Source organism: Daucus carota, chromosome 3, assembly GCF_001625215.2.
Source record: "Daucus carota subsp. sativus chromosome 3, DH1 v3.0, whole genome shotgun sequence".
NCBI classification, from domain to species: domain Eukaryota; kingdom Viridiplantae; phylum Streptophyta; class Magnoliopsida; order Apiales; family Apiaceae; genus Daucus; species Daucus carota.
This window is the reverse complement of record NC_030383.2, coordinates 14451658-14470017: the sequence shown is the minus strand read 5'-3', so window position 1 is coordinate 14470017 and position 18360 is coordinate 14451658. Positions and strand designations below refer to the sequence as shown.

At 33.3% G+C, this 18360-nt stretch overlaps 1 protein-coding gene across 1 annotated transcript; it reads left to right on the top strand.

Moving 5' to 3' along the window:
- The first annotated feature begins 16819 nt into the window (after positions 1-16819).
- LOC108212294 (uncharacterized) lies at positions 16820-17353 on the top strand. The gene has a single exon (XM_017384020.1). It carries the CDS (start codon positions 16820-16822, stop codon positions 17351-17353), a length of 534 nt encoding a protein of 177 aa, XP_017239509.1.
- Positions 17354-18360: the final 1007 nt, after the last annotated feature.

Here is an 18360-nt window from a genome sequence, read left to right as displayed (position 1 = left end):
TGTTAGCCTTTTTCTTTGATATCCTGCCGCTGCCTAAGCCTCGTTACAACCCTTAACAAAGTCCTTTTGATTTGTGCGTGCATATATACAAAGTAGTGGAGATTTGGTAGACAACCAAGTTTATGGTAGTGCATGTCCATATTGATTGAATTTGAGTGAAATATTTACACCCAAACACTTGTGTGAATTGAGAGTAATGTGAGATCTTCTATCCATAGCATGCTTACTTATTTGATGCGACTTTGATGTATATTTCATGATATTTTTGTCTATCTAGACATTGTGTGCACGCTTGGATTGTTGTGTATAAATGGTGCATAAGTGATAGTACTAGTACTTTCACACTTGTTCAGATTGTTATGTAATTGAAGGTTGCATATGTGGTACGATGATGTTGTTAGTGCTTGAGACTTGGTGATTAAAAATATTTGATTTTGTGGGTATATCTTCTATAAACCCTCACGAGACAACACTCGTCCTACTAGGGCTGCCTAGGGGTTTAACGGCTTGTTGCATACGCTCAATGCAATCGTGTCATCTACGAAAGTGATGTTAGTAGTTAGTTAGTAATATTTCTATTATATGTTGCCCGAGGACGTGCAATATGCTAAGTGTGGGGATATTTGATAGAGTATATATTTATATATATTTTAGATGATAATTATTCTCATATTAGTTATATTTTGCATTTAATTGAACATATATTAATTATATTTTAATATCTTATTGTAGGGAGCAAGGAATTCTAAATTGGAAAGGATTTGGACAAATTAGAAGAAAATTCGCAACTATTGGGCTACCCGCATTCAGAATATTGTTTGGGCCATATCTTGAGTTCTAGAAGTCGGATTTGGGCGATTCAACAGCCCACGCGAAGATAATTTAATTTTCTATCATTCTAGATGGGTCCAGATATAAAAAGCCCGCTGAAACAGCCCAGGAACAGGGGAGAAAGTCAACTGCGAATTTTGACCTTTTGGAAACCCATTCAGTTTCGGAATTGCCTTGTGTATTTTTATTAGAATAAAAACACTTTTGTATTAGGTATAATTAGATAGAGTTTTACATACGCGATATTGAGGAGAGCCACGGAGAAGAAGAGAAAGGATCAACACTTTGTATCGTATTCTATTCTTTTCATGATTCTTACTTGTCTTATCTTGATTATGCTTGGCTAAACCTCCATTGTTGGAGGGCTGTTTTGAAGCCCTGAACCTTATGACAATTATACAGTTTTGAGTTATGGAGATTTGTTTTGATTGTGCTTATATATACGTCAATGCTTGTAGAGATGCTTGAATTAACTAGGGTATGCGGACATCCCAATATGTTATGTGATTGTTATCTCTGCAAAGTCAATTAATCTTTCTATGCGGACATGGGATTAATTGTATTAGTGTGTAATTCGTTTTAGCCTTTCTATGCGGTCCATGGGGTTATGCGAATAGCAGAGCTTGTTTCTATGCGGTCCATGGCAAGTTCTCTATAAGTATCTTTCTTAACATATCAAAGGAATTCAGAGTTGTGTCATAGGTTTAGTGGTGGATATTCATGCTTTCCAACATATTTATTTAATTGCTTTTAATATAATTTTTATTAGATTTATATTTAGATTAGTTATAAAAAAACAAAATCAAATCATTTATTTGTTTAGAAAAACAGAAGAGAAGTGAGCCCTTGATCCTTGGCGTTGAACGATACCCTTGCTTATCCTATATTATAAACGACAGAAAAAGGGTTTAAATTGGTTCACATCAACAAACAATCCTGAAGAAGCCACTCGTAATAGCTGAATTCGGAAAATCCAGTAAAGACCCGGGTTTCACTTCGAGTGCACGAGATTTATACATGGGCGCCGTGTATTCGAGCATCTACAAGTCTGCTCGAAATGGCGGAACCCTAGGAGGGGGATTGGTGTGGCAGGTACTGGCTCAAGGTATGCAGCCGTATGGTGATGGTTATGAGATTGTTTTAGCAGATAATCCAACAACTGCCGCCGTCATTTCTAGGCAATCCCACGCCATGGCCGCTTTATCTCATCAGGTTTAGAGTAATTAATCGTTTCTTCATTTTAATAAATTGTCGATCAATTCAAGCTAGCGAAATCTAGCTAGCTAAGTTGTATTGTCATCTGCTCTGATATGAACGGCGGATGAATTTTGTTTTATTTATTATATTGATGAAAAGGTCAGTTTGTTGTAGCATTTCAAATGAAATTTCCGGTATATTAAGACTAAAATATTTTGAGATTATTTGGAAAATAAAAATTCCATCTGATCTGGGCTATATGTTAGTACGACTTTGGACGTACAAAGTATTTGAGTGTTTTTTTAATTAAAATAGAAAAATACTTATATATAACAGGCTTCCTATTTTATAAAATTCAGGTTGATCTTGAAAGAAAATTTCCCTTGAAAAGATCTTACTAAGATCAAATACAGAATTTATATAATCATAGTAGATCAGCTGTTTTGAGCACGATCGGATAGCCCAGTGGTTAAGGGTTTATCCTCTGTCGTCCCAGGTCATGGGTTCGACTCTGGCTCACCCCGAGAATAGGCTATAAGCCATATTAGTCAAAAGATCAGCTGTTTTAATATAATAAATATAAGAAATTTAATGAGAATATATTACTGTACCCGTTCAATTTTGGCTGATTTTAACTTTTTCACATTAATATTAAGGTGTAAAAACAAAATTATATTTGATATAATATTATAATTTTATGTCAAAATGAAATTTGGATTCTAAGATTTTATTTGAAATTTTTGTAAACTAATTATATTAATTTTATATATCTTATACCCGAAATTCAACATCGACTTTACTCGATTGAAAAATTTGTGGAGAAGGGTCGGATCCCGTGAGTCACCTGCACATGTCATCCGTAAATTCTTTATTTCTTGCGGTGTTAATTAATTAGTGAAGATGAAAATGACATCTCTGCTTTTTGTTGAATCTTTGGACTTCACTAATCATCTAATTTAATTTAAAAATGTTAGAAAACAAAATTTAAATAGTATATTTTACGAGGATTTTAGTTAATCTTCACCCAATTAACTGCACATAGTTGAAAAAATTGAATACATGACATGCAGTCACGATAAGTAACTGCAATTGTGCCAATGTCCTGATATACGGCATTGTTTAGACTTTAGCAGCAGCAGCTTGCAGCTTTCTCCTTAGAGTAGTGCTAGGTGCACATAATTGTGTACAGAAAATTTGTACATAATGATGTGGCAAGTGATGTGGTGGGTTTTAATTAGGGTGGTTGGTGTAAATGCAGGGGGTCATCCAATTAAAATCCGCCACATGTCATTATGTACATGTTTTTGTACACAATTATGTGCACCAAGCATTTTCCATCTCCTTATTCATTCCTCCTCTTACCTAGAAACAAACAACTTGTATTTATACGCAAATATTACCTTCATTTATCAACTACATATTCTTCTGCATATTAACTACATCTTCTGTTTTCTTTGGTTTCTTTTCTTGACCAAGTTGAGCACTGCAAACACTCCTCTATGGAGTGGTCTCCCCCGGATGCTATGAAAGCTTTCTTGAGAACATCAGACTTGGCGAGTATTTTTCTCTTTTCCTCTTTATATTTTTCACGGGCTTATAGTTTTGTTATATGATTTGAATCCTTTGTGGAGTAGTATTTAATGATATTCTTGACTTTTTTATTCAGATTCCGTGAGTCTTAAATTAAAATGATTTTCTTGCTAATTTTTAACGACAAGTTAAAAATCGAAAAAAAGTATAATATTTATCATCATTAAAATTAGGACTAGCAATTTCGGATATGTTGGAAGTTTGTCATTTTGAGCACCAATTTGAGTGAGGCTCGGCTACGTGCTCGTGGCGGGTTATGCTTGGATTATGTTCTCCTCCGAGAGAGCTTTCCAATGCATGTTTATTCACTCAAAACGACTAAGGAATGGATGAGTTGTGATGATCCAAAGTTGCTTCCTTGGTAGTGAAAAATTGAAAAGAGAGCTAGCATCCCACATAGAAAAGAATATGGGCCTTTAATGGGTTTATATAGTAGAACACTCTTGTAGTGTTTAACTTGTGTTAGTGTGTTATGCTCCACCACCTACGTGCGCGCAGGGGGGGGTGCAAATTGTGGGATTTCGAGGGGAGTTTCGTGGCTTCGCAAGCCTCGGGCTTTTCCGCGTGTGCGACCTGCGGACACGAATGCAGCAAAATCTGGGCCCGAAGAATTACGGACTAGTTTTGCTGAATTTAATTTTTCCACTGGGCTTGGGCTCAATTAAATTGACAGAAATTAATTCCGATTTGATTTCGGATTAATTGTTTGGTTTTAAATTAATTCGATTTGATTTCGGATTTACAAAGCGTAGCGCACAAGTCTTGCATTGCCTATATATATTCATTATAGTTTAGGGTTTGGATACACGAAAAACACACAGCCTCTCGCACCCAAAACCCTAGCCGCGTCGGTGATAGTTTCAGTTCTTGTTCTTGTTCGTCGAAGGTGCTTACTGCATCGTTCAATCCGTTTTATCCTGGGAGGCGATCGTTCATCACATACGGTGAGGGCGAAATACGCTTTAAGGAGACAGTTACGCACTGGACTCGGATTCCGTTCTTGTATCCTTCGTTTTGCTTTGTCTCCTTACTGTTTCTGTTTTGTCGCGCACACACAAACGCACGTATTGTATTATTGGTTTTTTCACAGATTGTATAACAGGATAACGACCATATTCGTGTCGAGTTGATTTGCAATAATTTAAAATAGAGTAAAACTGAAAATTAAAGTTTGAATGAAATTCTAATTTCGGGTCATTTGGGGTCAACCTGGTGATTTTCGGATTTTGTATTACTAAATCGGGTTGCAGATTAGGTCGGGTCGGATTTCCGGTATTTTCTGATATTGCCATTTCAAATTAAAATTCTAGTTACATGAGATACAACATATAAGTTAATCGAAAATTAGCTGTCTTAATTGAGGTATAATACAACATACAAGTTAATGTGTATGTTAATCGAATTAGCTGTTTTAATTAAATGATATTATTCGCATATGCAGTGTAAAATCCACAGACAAGCTGGTAGGCAAGGGAGCGCAAGGCAAGTTTTCGAACCGGAGTGCATGGAGTTCGTATCAGCCTTAGCAGCAGGAAGGCAAGCAAAACTCATAGTAGAAATCACCACACAAGGCATCACACCACTTACACTCGCCCTCACGGTGGCCGCAACACAAACAGGAGGCCATCTCATCTGCATAGTGCCTCACCATGACAAGACCAAAACTAAAATTCCTAATCAGCTTAAACAACATATTATTGAACTGGAAAAGGTGGCGAGGATCGTGATTGGAGATCCATGCGAAGTCGATCAAGCACTACAAGAACATCGACTTTGCTGTTATAGATGGTAAATATGAAGATCATTTGAGATTGTTCAAAATCATAGACATGAAGCAGAAAGGGTCAGTTGTGGTAGTTAATAGTAAAGTTTGTAGAAAATCATTTGGAGAAGTTGTTAAGGGAAAGAGAGGATCCGCTGAATCGGTGGTGAGTTTCCCGTTTGGTCAAGGCATGGAGCTGATAAGGATGGGATCGTCTAATTCTTGTAGATCTGGAAAATCAAGAAGGTTTTATATAGTAGAGGAATCAATTAGGCAGTAAAGAATTTACTTGCTGTGTTAATTTGTGCCGATGTATGTGTAGATAATGTAAATACGAATAAAAATATATGGGTTTTATATCAAACTAGCCACCCATTTTGTCAAAAAATCTCACTTCACCCACCCAAAAAATTTCAGACTCATTTAAGCCACTATAAACCAAATATATATCATTTTACCCACTTCATTATTCATTCCTATTTACTTAATTATTTATAAAAAAATTAACCGTTTATTTTTTTACAACAAAACCACTTTGAGTACTTTCATAATAGTCTCTGATATTTATTAAAATAATTTGGGAATTTTTAAAGCAACATAGCCATGTAGTTAAAATATATATATATAGTTATAGAGATATAGTTATATGATCATCCTAGCTATGTTGCTTTAAGAATTCCCAAATTATTTTCATAAATACTAGGGACTTTTATCAAAGTACTCGAAGTGGTTTTGTAGTAAAAGAACGAACGGTTGATTTTTTATAAATGTTTAAGTAAAGAGCTATGAATAGTGATGATATATATTTTGTTTATAGTGGCTTACATGAGTCCGAAATTTTTTGGGTGGGTCAGGTGAGATTTTTTGATGAAATGGGTGGGCAGTTTGATATAAAACCCAAAAATATATTGAGGGGGATTAAGAATCAGTTTTGTAATTTATTAATTATAGTCTAAATCTTAACATCATTTTATTAGTATTTTAGTGTTAATGAATTGGATTTTAATTAAATTAATTTTCAATCTTATTTTTCATATTTCATATATCTTCCTATGTTACGTAATGGTTCGTGTTTGTAATGAAATAGAACAGTTAGAGTTAAATTCCGGGTAGTTAACGTTATAATTAAAAGTAGCGTCTCTAATTATTTGTATGTATTTTAGACAAATGATATTCAAAATTGTAGATCTCTGATTTTATTTGTAACGTCATTATAATTTTTTATATGAAATATTATATGATAATGTATCGAATTTGATAAAATATCGTTAACAAAAAATTTAATTTGACTTAAAGTTTAATAAAAAGGATATTAATATATATAATGAGTGTTTATAGAATATGAAACTATTTAAATGCAAGAGTCCTAGAGATGTACATGCTGCAGTTTCTTGAGGAGCTTGTTTAAGAAGTCCATTGGAGATGCTCTTAGCACCTTTGAACACTAATCTCATCTTCCTAAATTTATTTTCACTCAACAATTTGTCTCTCTCAATCGTACGCATGTGTTGAATCTTTTAAGCCCTATTCTGTTTGGTCTTGAATAAGGTCAATAAAAGATTACCTTGATATGCTAATTGATTGACATATTCATGATGAGGCTTTGGAGATTTGGACTATCCGCGCAAGAAGGAATTGGTAACTAATTTGAAAACTATTTGGTATTCATACTACGGTCTTTCTAATGTGTGCCCAATGGAACACAATAAACACTAAATTCTATAAAAATGACTTATTTTGATTGGTGGAGTTGATGTAAATGCAAGGGGACCATTATCATTTATTGTTCATCCACCAATCAAAAGGAGCTATTTTTATTGGAGTTAGGGACTATTGTGTGCTCTTGGGCACACCATAGAAAATCCCTTCATACTATTTGGTTACCTATTACAACTTTAATGTTGCAGTTATTGATGGAGGCTATGGAGCGTAATAAAACTGGATGCCAATTAAGCCCCTCCTGAAGGATGCATTAATACATGTGGCTTGTTTGAAAGTGCAGCAGCCATGAATATGTGCGATATGATATTTAAACAAGAGAAGGTTAAGCTTACTGCAACATCCGTTGAAAACTTTGTTAATGTATCATCAAGTAGCTGTAAGAAAGACCCTGTTATGTGCATATGCAAGTTGATATCCTACAAGTTGGGAAAGCTTAAAAGAGATCTCCTAAAATCAGATATCCTCCTGCAGAGAAGAATCGCAGTAAATCACTGATTTAGATTGTGCTTGCGACTCCTGCAGGCTTCTCAAAAAGGGAGATACTGGAAGGAATATGACCCCATTGGCGGAGATTACTCAAACTACCTTATCCTTTAAAAGGCAATTTCAGTTACATGTACTATCTATAACTATGTTAGCGTTGTTGTGTTAGGAATATTCTCGGGAAAGTTGAACTTTACTTCATATATTGCTTACCCCAAGGTACCCCCACTTTATTGGACAATTTAAAATCACAAAGATGTCCATATAACCAAACCAAGACTCCAGTTATTGCTGAACTCACTCTCCAAAAGATATGAACAATTGTATATTCTTTTTGCTAAGTATAATTGTATTTTTTTTTTGTATTGTTGATAAATAATTTCCCCACGCAACACAAAAGAACAAGCGAAAAAAAGAGAGTAAAGAGGAACCATCAATGCACTCAACTATGGAGTATATTTTGTCACAATTGCACACACATAACTACTCGTAAATTAAAATATTATGAACAAAACATAGTGGTGTTATTAAAATTTTGTTGCTTTTGGTAAATTTCATTTAAATTTTAATATATATTTTTCCTGATAGACGAGGACCCATTCTAAAATAATATATTTCTCTAACTTAAAAAAAACTTAAAATTCTAGTATACATAACCAAAAAAAGTAAAGCCAAAGTTATCCTTGTGATTCCGCAATTTGTCATGAAAACCTCTTTGCAGTCATAATTAGTTCGTTCAAGCCTAGAAAGAATAATAAGTAATCAATAATAAGTAATCAAACTCATTTCCACTGTATTTTACTCATCAAATTTGGACAGAATGACAAATATAATATTGACACCATAATACAAGATAACAATGTCTCGATCAAGAAAAGATGGATACATACATGATGTACACAATTTTAGACATTATATTAATATATGAGAATCATGTACATATTCTAACCAATATTCCCCTGGAGCGACCATTGGTTAAAATGGTTTGGCGAAATACCTCCCCAGAACAATAACTCCATCCCCGGGGCTAAGCAGTTGCTCAGATAACCCCGAATGTGGACGAAGGAGAAAAGATCGCTGAGAATCATCCATCCTTGCCCTCTTTGCAGGATGACTCTTGTTCCACTTAAATAAGTATCTACTAAATCATCATCCTCATGTGCCAACTTCACAAACTTGGCAGGTTGAAGATGAGGCAGAGAAGGAGTCTTTGATATGAACTTCAAGACAATCAAATTGTAATGGAAGTCATGAGCACACACTTCTCCTACCGTATATGAGTGACCATCAAAGGAGTGTGCATAAACCTACAAAAGAAAAAAGAAAAAAAGAATCACATTTTGTTTCCACAACTCATATTTTAATAATACCAAATATGAGACCAAAGAAGATATTCTACAACAAAAGAACATTCTGTGGCAAGCAATGAAAACAAATTAGCTGAATCTAAAAACAAACTTTGAACATAGGTGATTATTTGGTAACATCATTGTTTTGGTTTCCAGAGTTTACCTTGAGATTATCAGCCAACACATTTTCCCCGAGCTTTCTGGAAGTATGGCGCCTAAGTAGATTGGCAGAGGTAAGTACGATAATGGTATTATCGTAGCTCTCTATGATCGTGCCAAAGGTCGGAATCAATTCACCACCTGGTACAAGAAAACATAATTAAACATAATTAATTAGTGCAACAAAATTGGCAATATGCAAAGAAAAACAAAAAACAACCATACGGTACCATGATAAGCAATAAGGGCCACAACGAAAGGCAAAACACCTAAAGCAGCTCTTAGTGTCCTCGTCAACAAACCGACATTCCCAAGCTTTTTCACATGTTTAAGGTTTAAAAATTAAACATATTAAATTTTTTATTAAAAAAATCACATGAATAAAATTAAAGACAAGACTTGCATACGTTTTTAAAAGTATAGCTACAAAAAGACTCACATAAATCAGCAGATGGAGGTGGAGCTGCTTTTCGTTTCCATGCATTCTTTTACTTTGTTCCTTGTCGATGCATGCTTTCCTACCTCGAATTCCGAAACAACACAAGTGAGTGAATATTCGCTTGTGCTACAATGAAACTAAATCCGATAATCAGTACTTAAGTTCGATTGTAAGAAAGTAATATCACTAGTTGAGTTGAGTTGTGATAGACAGGAACCTTTATTCGTATGAGATACTTTAGAAAGTAGGGTGTATGTTTTTTAACAGGTCCAATATATGTATGCCAGGGACCTGGACCCTATGTATATTTGCAATTCTAACTAAGTTGTATCTCCTCAATGATATATATTTGTCAGTATTATTTTCTTTTTGTATTTGCATCGGGATATGCTCTTTTTGAAGTTAATGGAATGCATAAATTTCATGATGAATGGCCAAGAGGGTATTTATTTTATTAAATTTCAAGAAAAAAGATAAAACTACTAATATTATGATAATGTTGTGCAACGGTAACAAATTATATAATCTGAATATTAAATTTTTTTGTGTTGTCATTTTAGTATTGAACATTCTAATGAAGGTGTACACAACTTATATGTTGTGTAACAGTAAAAAATTACATAATATGATTATTAAAATATTGTTTTATGTGTTATCATTTTAGTACTGAACAGCTGTTGCTTCGGTACGTTTCTCCTTTACTCGTTTTTTTTTAAACTTTATTTATTCTTTCTCTCTTTTTGTTTTACTTAGCGTATATCTTCCTGCTTTCACCATTTTGTAGGTCAACACCTACCTCCAGGCGGCCCTCCATAACCATTTTGTTTTATTCAGTTAGTTACTTTCTTAAGAGTTTAGTTTGATTCAAATTACTAAAAAAATTATAAACAAAATCTAATGAAATAATCTTATATACGTTAAAGTTTTTCAAAATTAGAGGCCCTCAAAAATATTGAGCCTTGTGCTATTGGGCTGTTTGCACACCTCAACAGCCGAAGCTGCACAAGTATAAACATATTTTACACTAGACATATCTCTCAGACTATACATATGAATCCTTCTGCAAAATTAGCGGCACTATTCATAAGGCCAATGCTCAAATGCTGATGGATTTTGTGACATTTTTCAGTGTATTTTAAGTTTTTTGAAATCCCACCAAAATTCATGAGATTTTCAAGCATTGTGCTTAAATCTTATCAACTCTGCGATATTTTATCAAGAATCTACACATAATCAAAAAGGGTTTAGGCACAATGCTTTAAAAATTATTAATTTATCAAAATATTCTAATTATGTGTTTCACTCACGTGTAATTGTAAATTAACTTCAGAAGAAATCGAATTTTCCGGAAGCAAAAAATCTATAAATAGCATGGAGAGAGACGACAAGCCTACAGCTCTGGTTAAAGCCCAAAGATAGTGGCTACTAACATATAATAATGGGCTGGGTTATAAATAAACTTGGGTCATGTAGAAAAAAATATAAAATAATTTATAAAACTAAATTAAGATATTTATTATATATACTCCCTCCGTCCCACCGGATTCTTTCGGTTTCTTTTTTGGGTGTCCCGTTCATTTTTTTACATTTCAAAATTTACCAAAAATAGTCAATGGATCCCACCACTTTCCCACTTTTCTTTCTTCTCACACTACTTTTTATTCCACTATCTCCCTTTTATACATTAAAAATCAATGGTTCCCACCAAGCCACTTTTCTTTCTCTTTTTCACTACTTTATACATATTTATTAAGCCCGTGCCCAAACCATATGTAAAGAAATGGCTGGGAAGGAGGGAGTAATTATATTATATATATAATTAATTTTATTCGGTTCAGTTCGGTTTATATTCGGTTTAAAAAAATTTAAAAATCAAACTACAACCATATTATTGGTTCGGTTTTTATTCGGTTTGGTTAAATGGTTCAGTTTTTAATGATGCGGTTTTGCTCAGTTTTTTATGGTTTCGGTTTTTGATTCGGTTTTGCTCATTCCTATTAGAAAGTGTGATACGACAAGTTACTATTATATTTACCAACTAGTTGAGAAGCTGCGCGTTGCGGCGGCCTATAAAAATTATATTAATGATTTAAAATTAATATTTGTAGAATAAAATAAATTTTATATTATAAACATTTCGATGCAATATCAATATTAATATTTGAAATTGTAAAATTGGACTATAATTCATGAGCGGAAAAATGAAAATATATTTTTACATATAAATAACGATTTAAAGCACGACGAATATTAATTTTTATTATATATATTTTTTAAAGTAATCATGTTATTCACTAACATTACAATTTTGCATATCAGTAACTATTACAACTCTGTCGAGAGTCGGAATACCTCCAAATGATGGCATGTTGAGTATAAACTTTAAGTTTTGTACAACTATAAGAATTTGCTAAACTTTATTAACATAGTCTTTACTTAATTTAGCCTTCTAATTATAAAATACATAAATATGATAAAATCATGCATCAATAAACATATATTCACAAAATTGAAAATTGGTACTATGTATGCAAAGTATACTAAAATGCAGGTGAGTCCAGAGTCTAGAAGAAAACTCCCACCAAACCTCAAAAGCAGCACTAAAATTAAATCTGAAATCAAAGAATGGCATAACATAACCTGCGAATACTTTCTTGCCATAATTACAGTAAGCTCAGAAGCAAGTGCACAACTCTTATATGATCACAACTAACTTTTCCTTTCGAAGCATAAGGTCCACCTATTGAATAGGGTCTCGTGCCACCCTATATATGAATTCTAACCTGCTAAAATCGTAAAAACTTTTCCTATAATATCACCTATTCTATACATTTATACAACTACACCATAAAATCATCATAAATGCTCTGCTAACAAGTCAAAATATAACTCCCTGCGATTCTATGAAAAATTAAAAGAAATCTTTCATGGGACGTGAATTTCTGAATCATCTTCCGTGGGAATGCTCATCTCCCTTATCCAAGACAAATATAGGAAGAATCGAGTTGCAAACCCTAAAATTACAAAGATAATTACTCAACAATGTATTGCTTTAGTATTGTTGAATCTGATTACAAGGATGTTGTTCATCTTTTACAATCTGATAATGCACCTCCTTGGGACTCTGCTGTTGTTATAGAGGATATCAGATTTATGGCATCTGTTTCAAGTATTTCCTTCTATTTTGTGCCTCGTTCTGGTAATCGTGCAACTCACTGGATTGCTAAGAAAGCGTTTCATAATTGTCTTCCTCTAGACTAGGTTTATAATCCCCTTGCTGTGTTATGCTCGATCTTGAGGAGTGATGCTGGTTTCTGTAAACTTATAAACTTATAAACTTTTATTCAAAACATTATATTAAATATTTGGTTATATTAATGATACTAATGAAAATCTATTCCGTTATAAAAACAATACTGAAACTGTTTTATTAAAAATATTTATCATGTATATCTGCTTATTATCAATTTTAAATATAGTCAATAATTGAAGCATATAATTTTAGTAATGTAACTAAATTATGACTACATATGTAGTTCTTTATTGATGTATTCGTTTAAGTTTAATTATTTCTTAATCAATTTATTAATATTAATTATGGAAGGAGGAGACTCTAGCGTCAGCATATTCATCTTAATTTTATAATTAAGGAATGAATGGAAGCTTTATAATCTGTATAATCAGGTTAAATTAAGAATTATTTATGTTTCTAAACACAAAGATTTATATAGTCCGCATCGTTATAATTTCTGTTGCGTGATTTTATCTTTTTTCAATCGAAATTCATATATTTTATCTTTAACATCTACATCGTACTGATCGTCAATAACATAACTCGAGCATTTTGACTATTACATACGTTGCCTTTCATAACTTATATCTCATATCATACTGTTTGTTAATAAAATATGTATAGGTTAATTAGATAAAAAAAAACAAAAAATCATACCCGTGTGCGTAGCACGGGCCAAAATGCTAATAAACACGTTAAATTTTATAACTTAAAACTCATAAATAAGTAGTTTGACTGCGCCTATTACCCGTCAAATTTGGGATTATTCACGACAGAAAGTATAGGTTAAGTTGATAAAAAAAATCAAAGAATTAACAGCCATGTGCGTAGCACGGGCCAAAAAGGGCTAGTATAATTAAATGCTGAATGCAAAATTCGTAACTATATTTTCTCTTCAGGTTATGGATATATATTTTTAATTGGATTAATTTAATAATATTGGATAGATATAATATAATTGAATGCTGAATGCAAAATTAGTAACTATTTTTTCTCTCAGTTTATGGATATTTTTAGTTGGATTAATTTTTATATATCCTCTTTTGCGTTTGTTTATAATCCATGAGGCTTCTAAAAACATAGTTCTTCAGGTTCGAAACTAAATAAACGATGTACAATGCATATTATGGCCGAGGCCTGAGCCCTAAGGTACCTCAGCAGAGAAAATGAAACCGATATGGTGCAAGAAAGAAAAATATGCAGAATTTTATAGTTTTTGCTATGAGATGTGTTGAGCAAGTCCAATATGTTACCTATCTCATTACTTATAAATAATATAAAATAATTATTGCTAGTGTGTTTTAGTGATTTAGGTAATATATTTTTAGTGTCAACTCCAATAGTAATCCCTATATTTGTTCTCCTAAGATTATTTTTAATAATAAATTTGAGAGAGAGAAGGAGAAAAGGAGAGAATAGACAAAGAAAGAAGGAGAGAGATGATTAATGGCTAGGGGTTACTAATTATAAATAGGTAATGGCTAGGAGAATTAAAGTTGTGCTAGTGATTTAGGATAACACTAGGATAGTGTTGGAGTGCATTTTTTTGACACATTACCTAAATATTAGTTTGGAGTGCATTTTTTTGACACATTACCTAAATATTAGTTTAGGACATCATATAGGTAACCTATTGGACTTCTCTTAACCAGGGCACCTGGGCATGCATCCTAATTAAGAAATGCTTTACACGTTTTTGGAAAGAAATATTTGAATAACTAAGAGCTCTTGCATTTCTTCAAAGAAGTACGATCGTTAACCGAACAAACCAATCACGGAGACGGATCTAGAACAAACCAATCACGGAGACGGATCTAGATTGTTAATGGAACAATCCACTAACGGAACAAACTCAATCAGTGAGGCGGACCTAGTAAGAAATGACGAATAATAACTAATATAGGTGAAAATATATATTAATCATTAATTACATTTATGATTTATTTCAACATATATTACGTACAAGTTACACATTTTGAAAGATCACAAAAATTCACAAGTTCTTGACAAATCTGAACCCAATACAAAGAACTACCGCAAAGGTCTATCTCATACACTTAACAATCTGGACCATTACAACAAAAATCAGTTTTCATTACTGAAACAAGCAGACCATTATATCTACACAAGGCACAACAGACCTTGCACACTCACAAGCCATGAAGGACGATGTCCAGCAGCAGTGTGTGGACGTGGACATCAGAGATACTCGCATGAATTCTTCTTAAATTTTATAGGTCAAACTTCAGTTCCGGTGGAACTTGGTAACCGGTTTTAGTCTCGTTTATGGCTGATCCAGCTCCATATAAAGGAACTCTGAGCCCTTCCACGTTCACTAGTACTGTCCGGTGGCTCTTTCTTGATTGAAAATATTTCTTTAGCTGCAGTCGTGTAAGATTAACGTATCGTTAACAACTCAGCCATTAAACAAAGGCCTAAACCTAAACTATAATTCGTGAAACAACTATTATCAAAAATCTATCCCCTGTCATAACCATTTAATTTACAGATATGATGCTTTGCTAAAGAAGATATCTCACCTGACCAGTAGCAGCAACGACATCCGAGTAGATCAGGTTGACAGGAGTGGAGCTAACACGAATACCAAAGAATGTAGCAGGATTGTATACGCTCAGCCTCAATGTACCGTTCACTGTGAGCATATTTGTTGGAACCCCGGTAAAGTCTGGACCCATTCCAACGAAGATGTTGTTGACAGCCAAACTCTGCCAATCATATGATCCATCAGAAAGCTTATAGAATGAGAAACATCTAAAAAAATGCAAAAGAACAGCCTCTTGATAAAAGAAAGAGGGTGGCAATATGAAAGAAAACAGACTTTTCACGGAAGCCCCTGGAATGGTTTAAAAAAGGACAAAGACAAAGAATGAGAGACGACTTTTCAAACTCTAGTTTTTGTGAGAGAAAGAGATAACAGACTTATATCTTATTAATAAATCTAATTTAATTTAAAGAGGTTAAGTTATCAAAATTTAATTTAACTTAGGTGGATTTTAGTAAATCTTCAAGCAATTAAATGCACATAGTTGACAAAATCGAATACATGCAGTCACGATAAGTAACTGCAATTGTGCAAATGTCCCCATACGGCACTGTTTAGACTTTAGCAGCAGCAGCAGCAGCAGCAGCAGCTGTCTCCTTATTCATTCTTAGCTCCTCTTACCTAAAAACAAACAACTTGTTATTCATACACAAATTTTACCTTCATTTATCAATTTTCTCTAACGTGTATATGCTCATACAATGCCACGACTCCCCCCTCCATGCATAAACTTCTTTTGTAACACCGCCATGTGTCAAACCTCTGTTTTCTTGGCAGTGCACATATCATGGCATGCGTCATATATCTGTCACCCATATCTCTTTGTTTATCCACAAATGTAAACCTCGGCTACTAACAATGCCTATATATTAATTCTTCCCGCAAGTCCAAGCTCAATATATTTTACTACCATCCCTTACCAATCTACACATTCCCTCTACATATTAACTACCTCTTCTGTTATCTTAATTTGGTTTTTTTTCTTGACCAAGTTGCTTCTGCAATCAGTCCTTCTCTATGGAGTGGTCTCCTCCGGATGCTATGAAAGCTTTCTTGAAAACATCAGACTTGGCGAGTATTTTCTCTTTTAACTCAATATATTTTTCATATGATTTGAATCCTTTTAAGTATTTATAATCTTGTAATGATTTTCTCAGAGAAGTTAGGATTCAAACTAAAATATTCTCCCTCTGTCCCTACAATAGTTTAGATATGCACAGAATTTTGTACTGATATTTGAAAAGTTTTAATTGGAATAGGTCTCATGTATTCATCCCACGTCAATAGACATGTCTTTATGTACAACTTTTTGTACACACTAATGTGCACTACTCTAATCGAATTAGCTGTTTTAATTAACCAGTGTTGTTCGCACGTGCAGTGTAAAATCCACAGGCAAGGGAGCACAAGACCACCGTTGGAACCGGAGTGCATGGAATTCGTATCAGCATTAGCAGCAGGAAGGCAAGCAAAACTAATAGTAGAAATCACTACACAAGGCGTCACACCACTTACACTCGCACTCGCGGTGGCCGCAACACAAACACGAGGCCATCTCATCTGCATAGTCCCTCATGACAAGACCAAAAACACAATCTCTAATCACCTTAAACAACATATGGATCTGGAAAAGGTGGCGAGGATCGTGATCGGAGATCCATGCGAAGTGATTAAGCAGTACAAGAACATCGACTTTGCTGTTATAGATGGTAAATATGAAGATCATCTGAGATTGTTTGAGATTATAGACATGAAGCAGAAAGGGTCAGTTGTGGTAGTTAATAGTAAAGTTTGTAGAAAATCATTTGGAGAAGTTGTTAAGGGGAAGAGAGGATCAGTTGAATCTGTGGTGAGTTTTCCGTTTGGTGAAGGCATGGAGCTGACGAGGATGGGATCGTCTAATTCTTGCGGGGGGAGATCATGTAGATCTGGAAAATCAAGAAGGTTTTATGTAGTAGACGAATAAGTTAGGCACAGTAAATAATTTACTTGCTGTGTTAATAATTTAAGGAAAATTAAGTTCTTCGAAACTAATTAACTTCTGACTTTAAATTATTTTCTGACTTATTTCTGATTTTAAACCGACTTTATTTATTACATAAACAGACGTTCTTCAGTTTAAAATTAGAAACAGTTTTAAACCCAGTCTTAAGTTAAAACAAACACACTCTAATTCATATATAATTAATGTTGTGCTTTAATTTGTTGCAACAGATAAAACTTGAAATATTTTGATAATTTTCAATCTGATAAATTTTTTGAAAAATTAAATATGATTTTTTTAATTTTAAAACATTAAAACAAATTAATTTAATAAAAGCAATAAAGTAATCCAAATCTAAATTATCATTAGTTAAGAGTTTATGCTCTATCGTCCCAAGTCCTGGGTTCGATCCCAACTCATCACGAGAATTTCTTAAAACAGATATTTATTTATAAGACTATAAGTCATTGCAAAAAAAAAACTTCACGTTAAATGATTAATTACATGATTTGCATCAATTCTCATAATATTAAGGACAACATTATTCAATAAATTATACGATAAATCAAATTCTAAAATATATATAATTCACATATTCTGAATCGGTTATATATTAAATTCACACGATCATGAAATTTATGTAATATCAAATTTAATCAAATTCTCGTAATCACGCAATATAACAACATATCATATTATTACAAGATGAGTATATAAATCGAAAGGAAGAATCAAAAATGAACTTACCGTATCAATCGAAGAGCAATGAATAAAATGAGTGCTGGTCGTTGGGTAGGGTTTCAACACTAGAATAGAGAATAGCGGGGGAATGAGAGGGTAGAGGTTTTGATGTTCTTTTGATATTTTGATTTTACTAAATTATTGATTTTATAATTATTTTTTATAATTTACACGTGGCAAACATGTGGAGTAGTAATGTGGCATCTGTCATGTGAGATTTTATATTAATCATGATTAAAATTTACTTA

What these genes read in the sequence shown, in the direction of transcription:
- LOC108212294 (XM_017384020.1), top strand. Translation starts at nt 16,820, where the DNA reads ATGGAATTCGTATCAGCATTAGCAGCAGGAAGGCAAGCAAAACTAATA.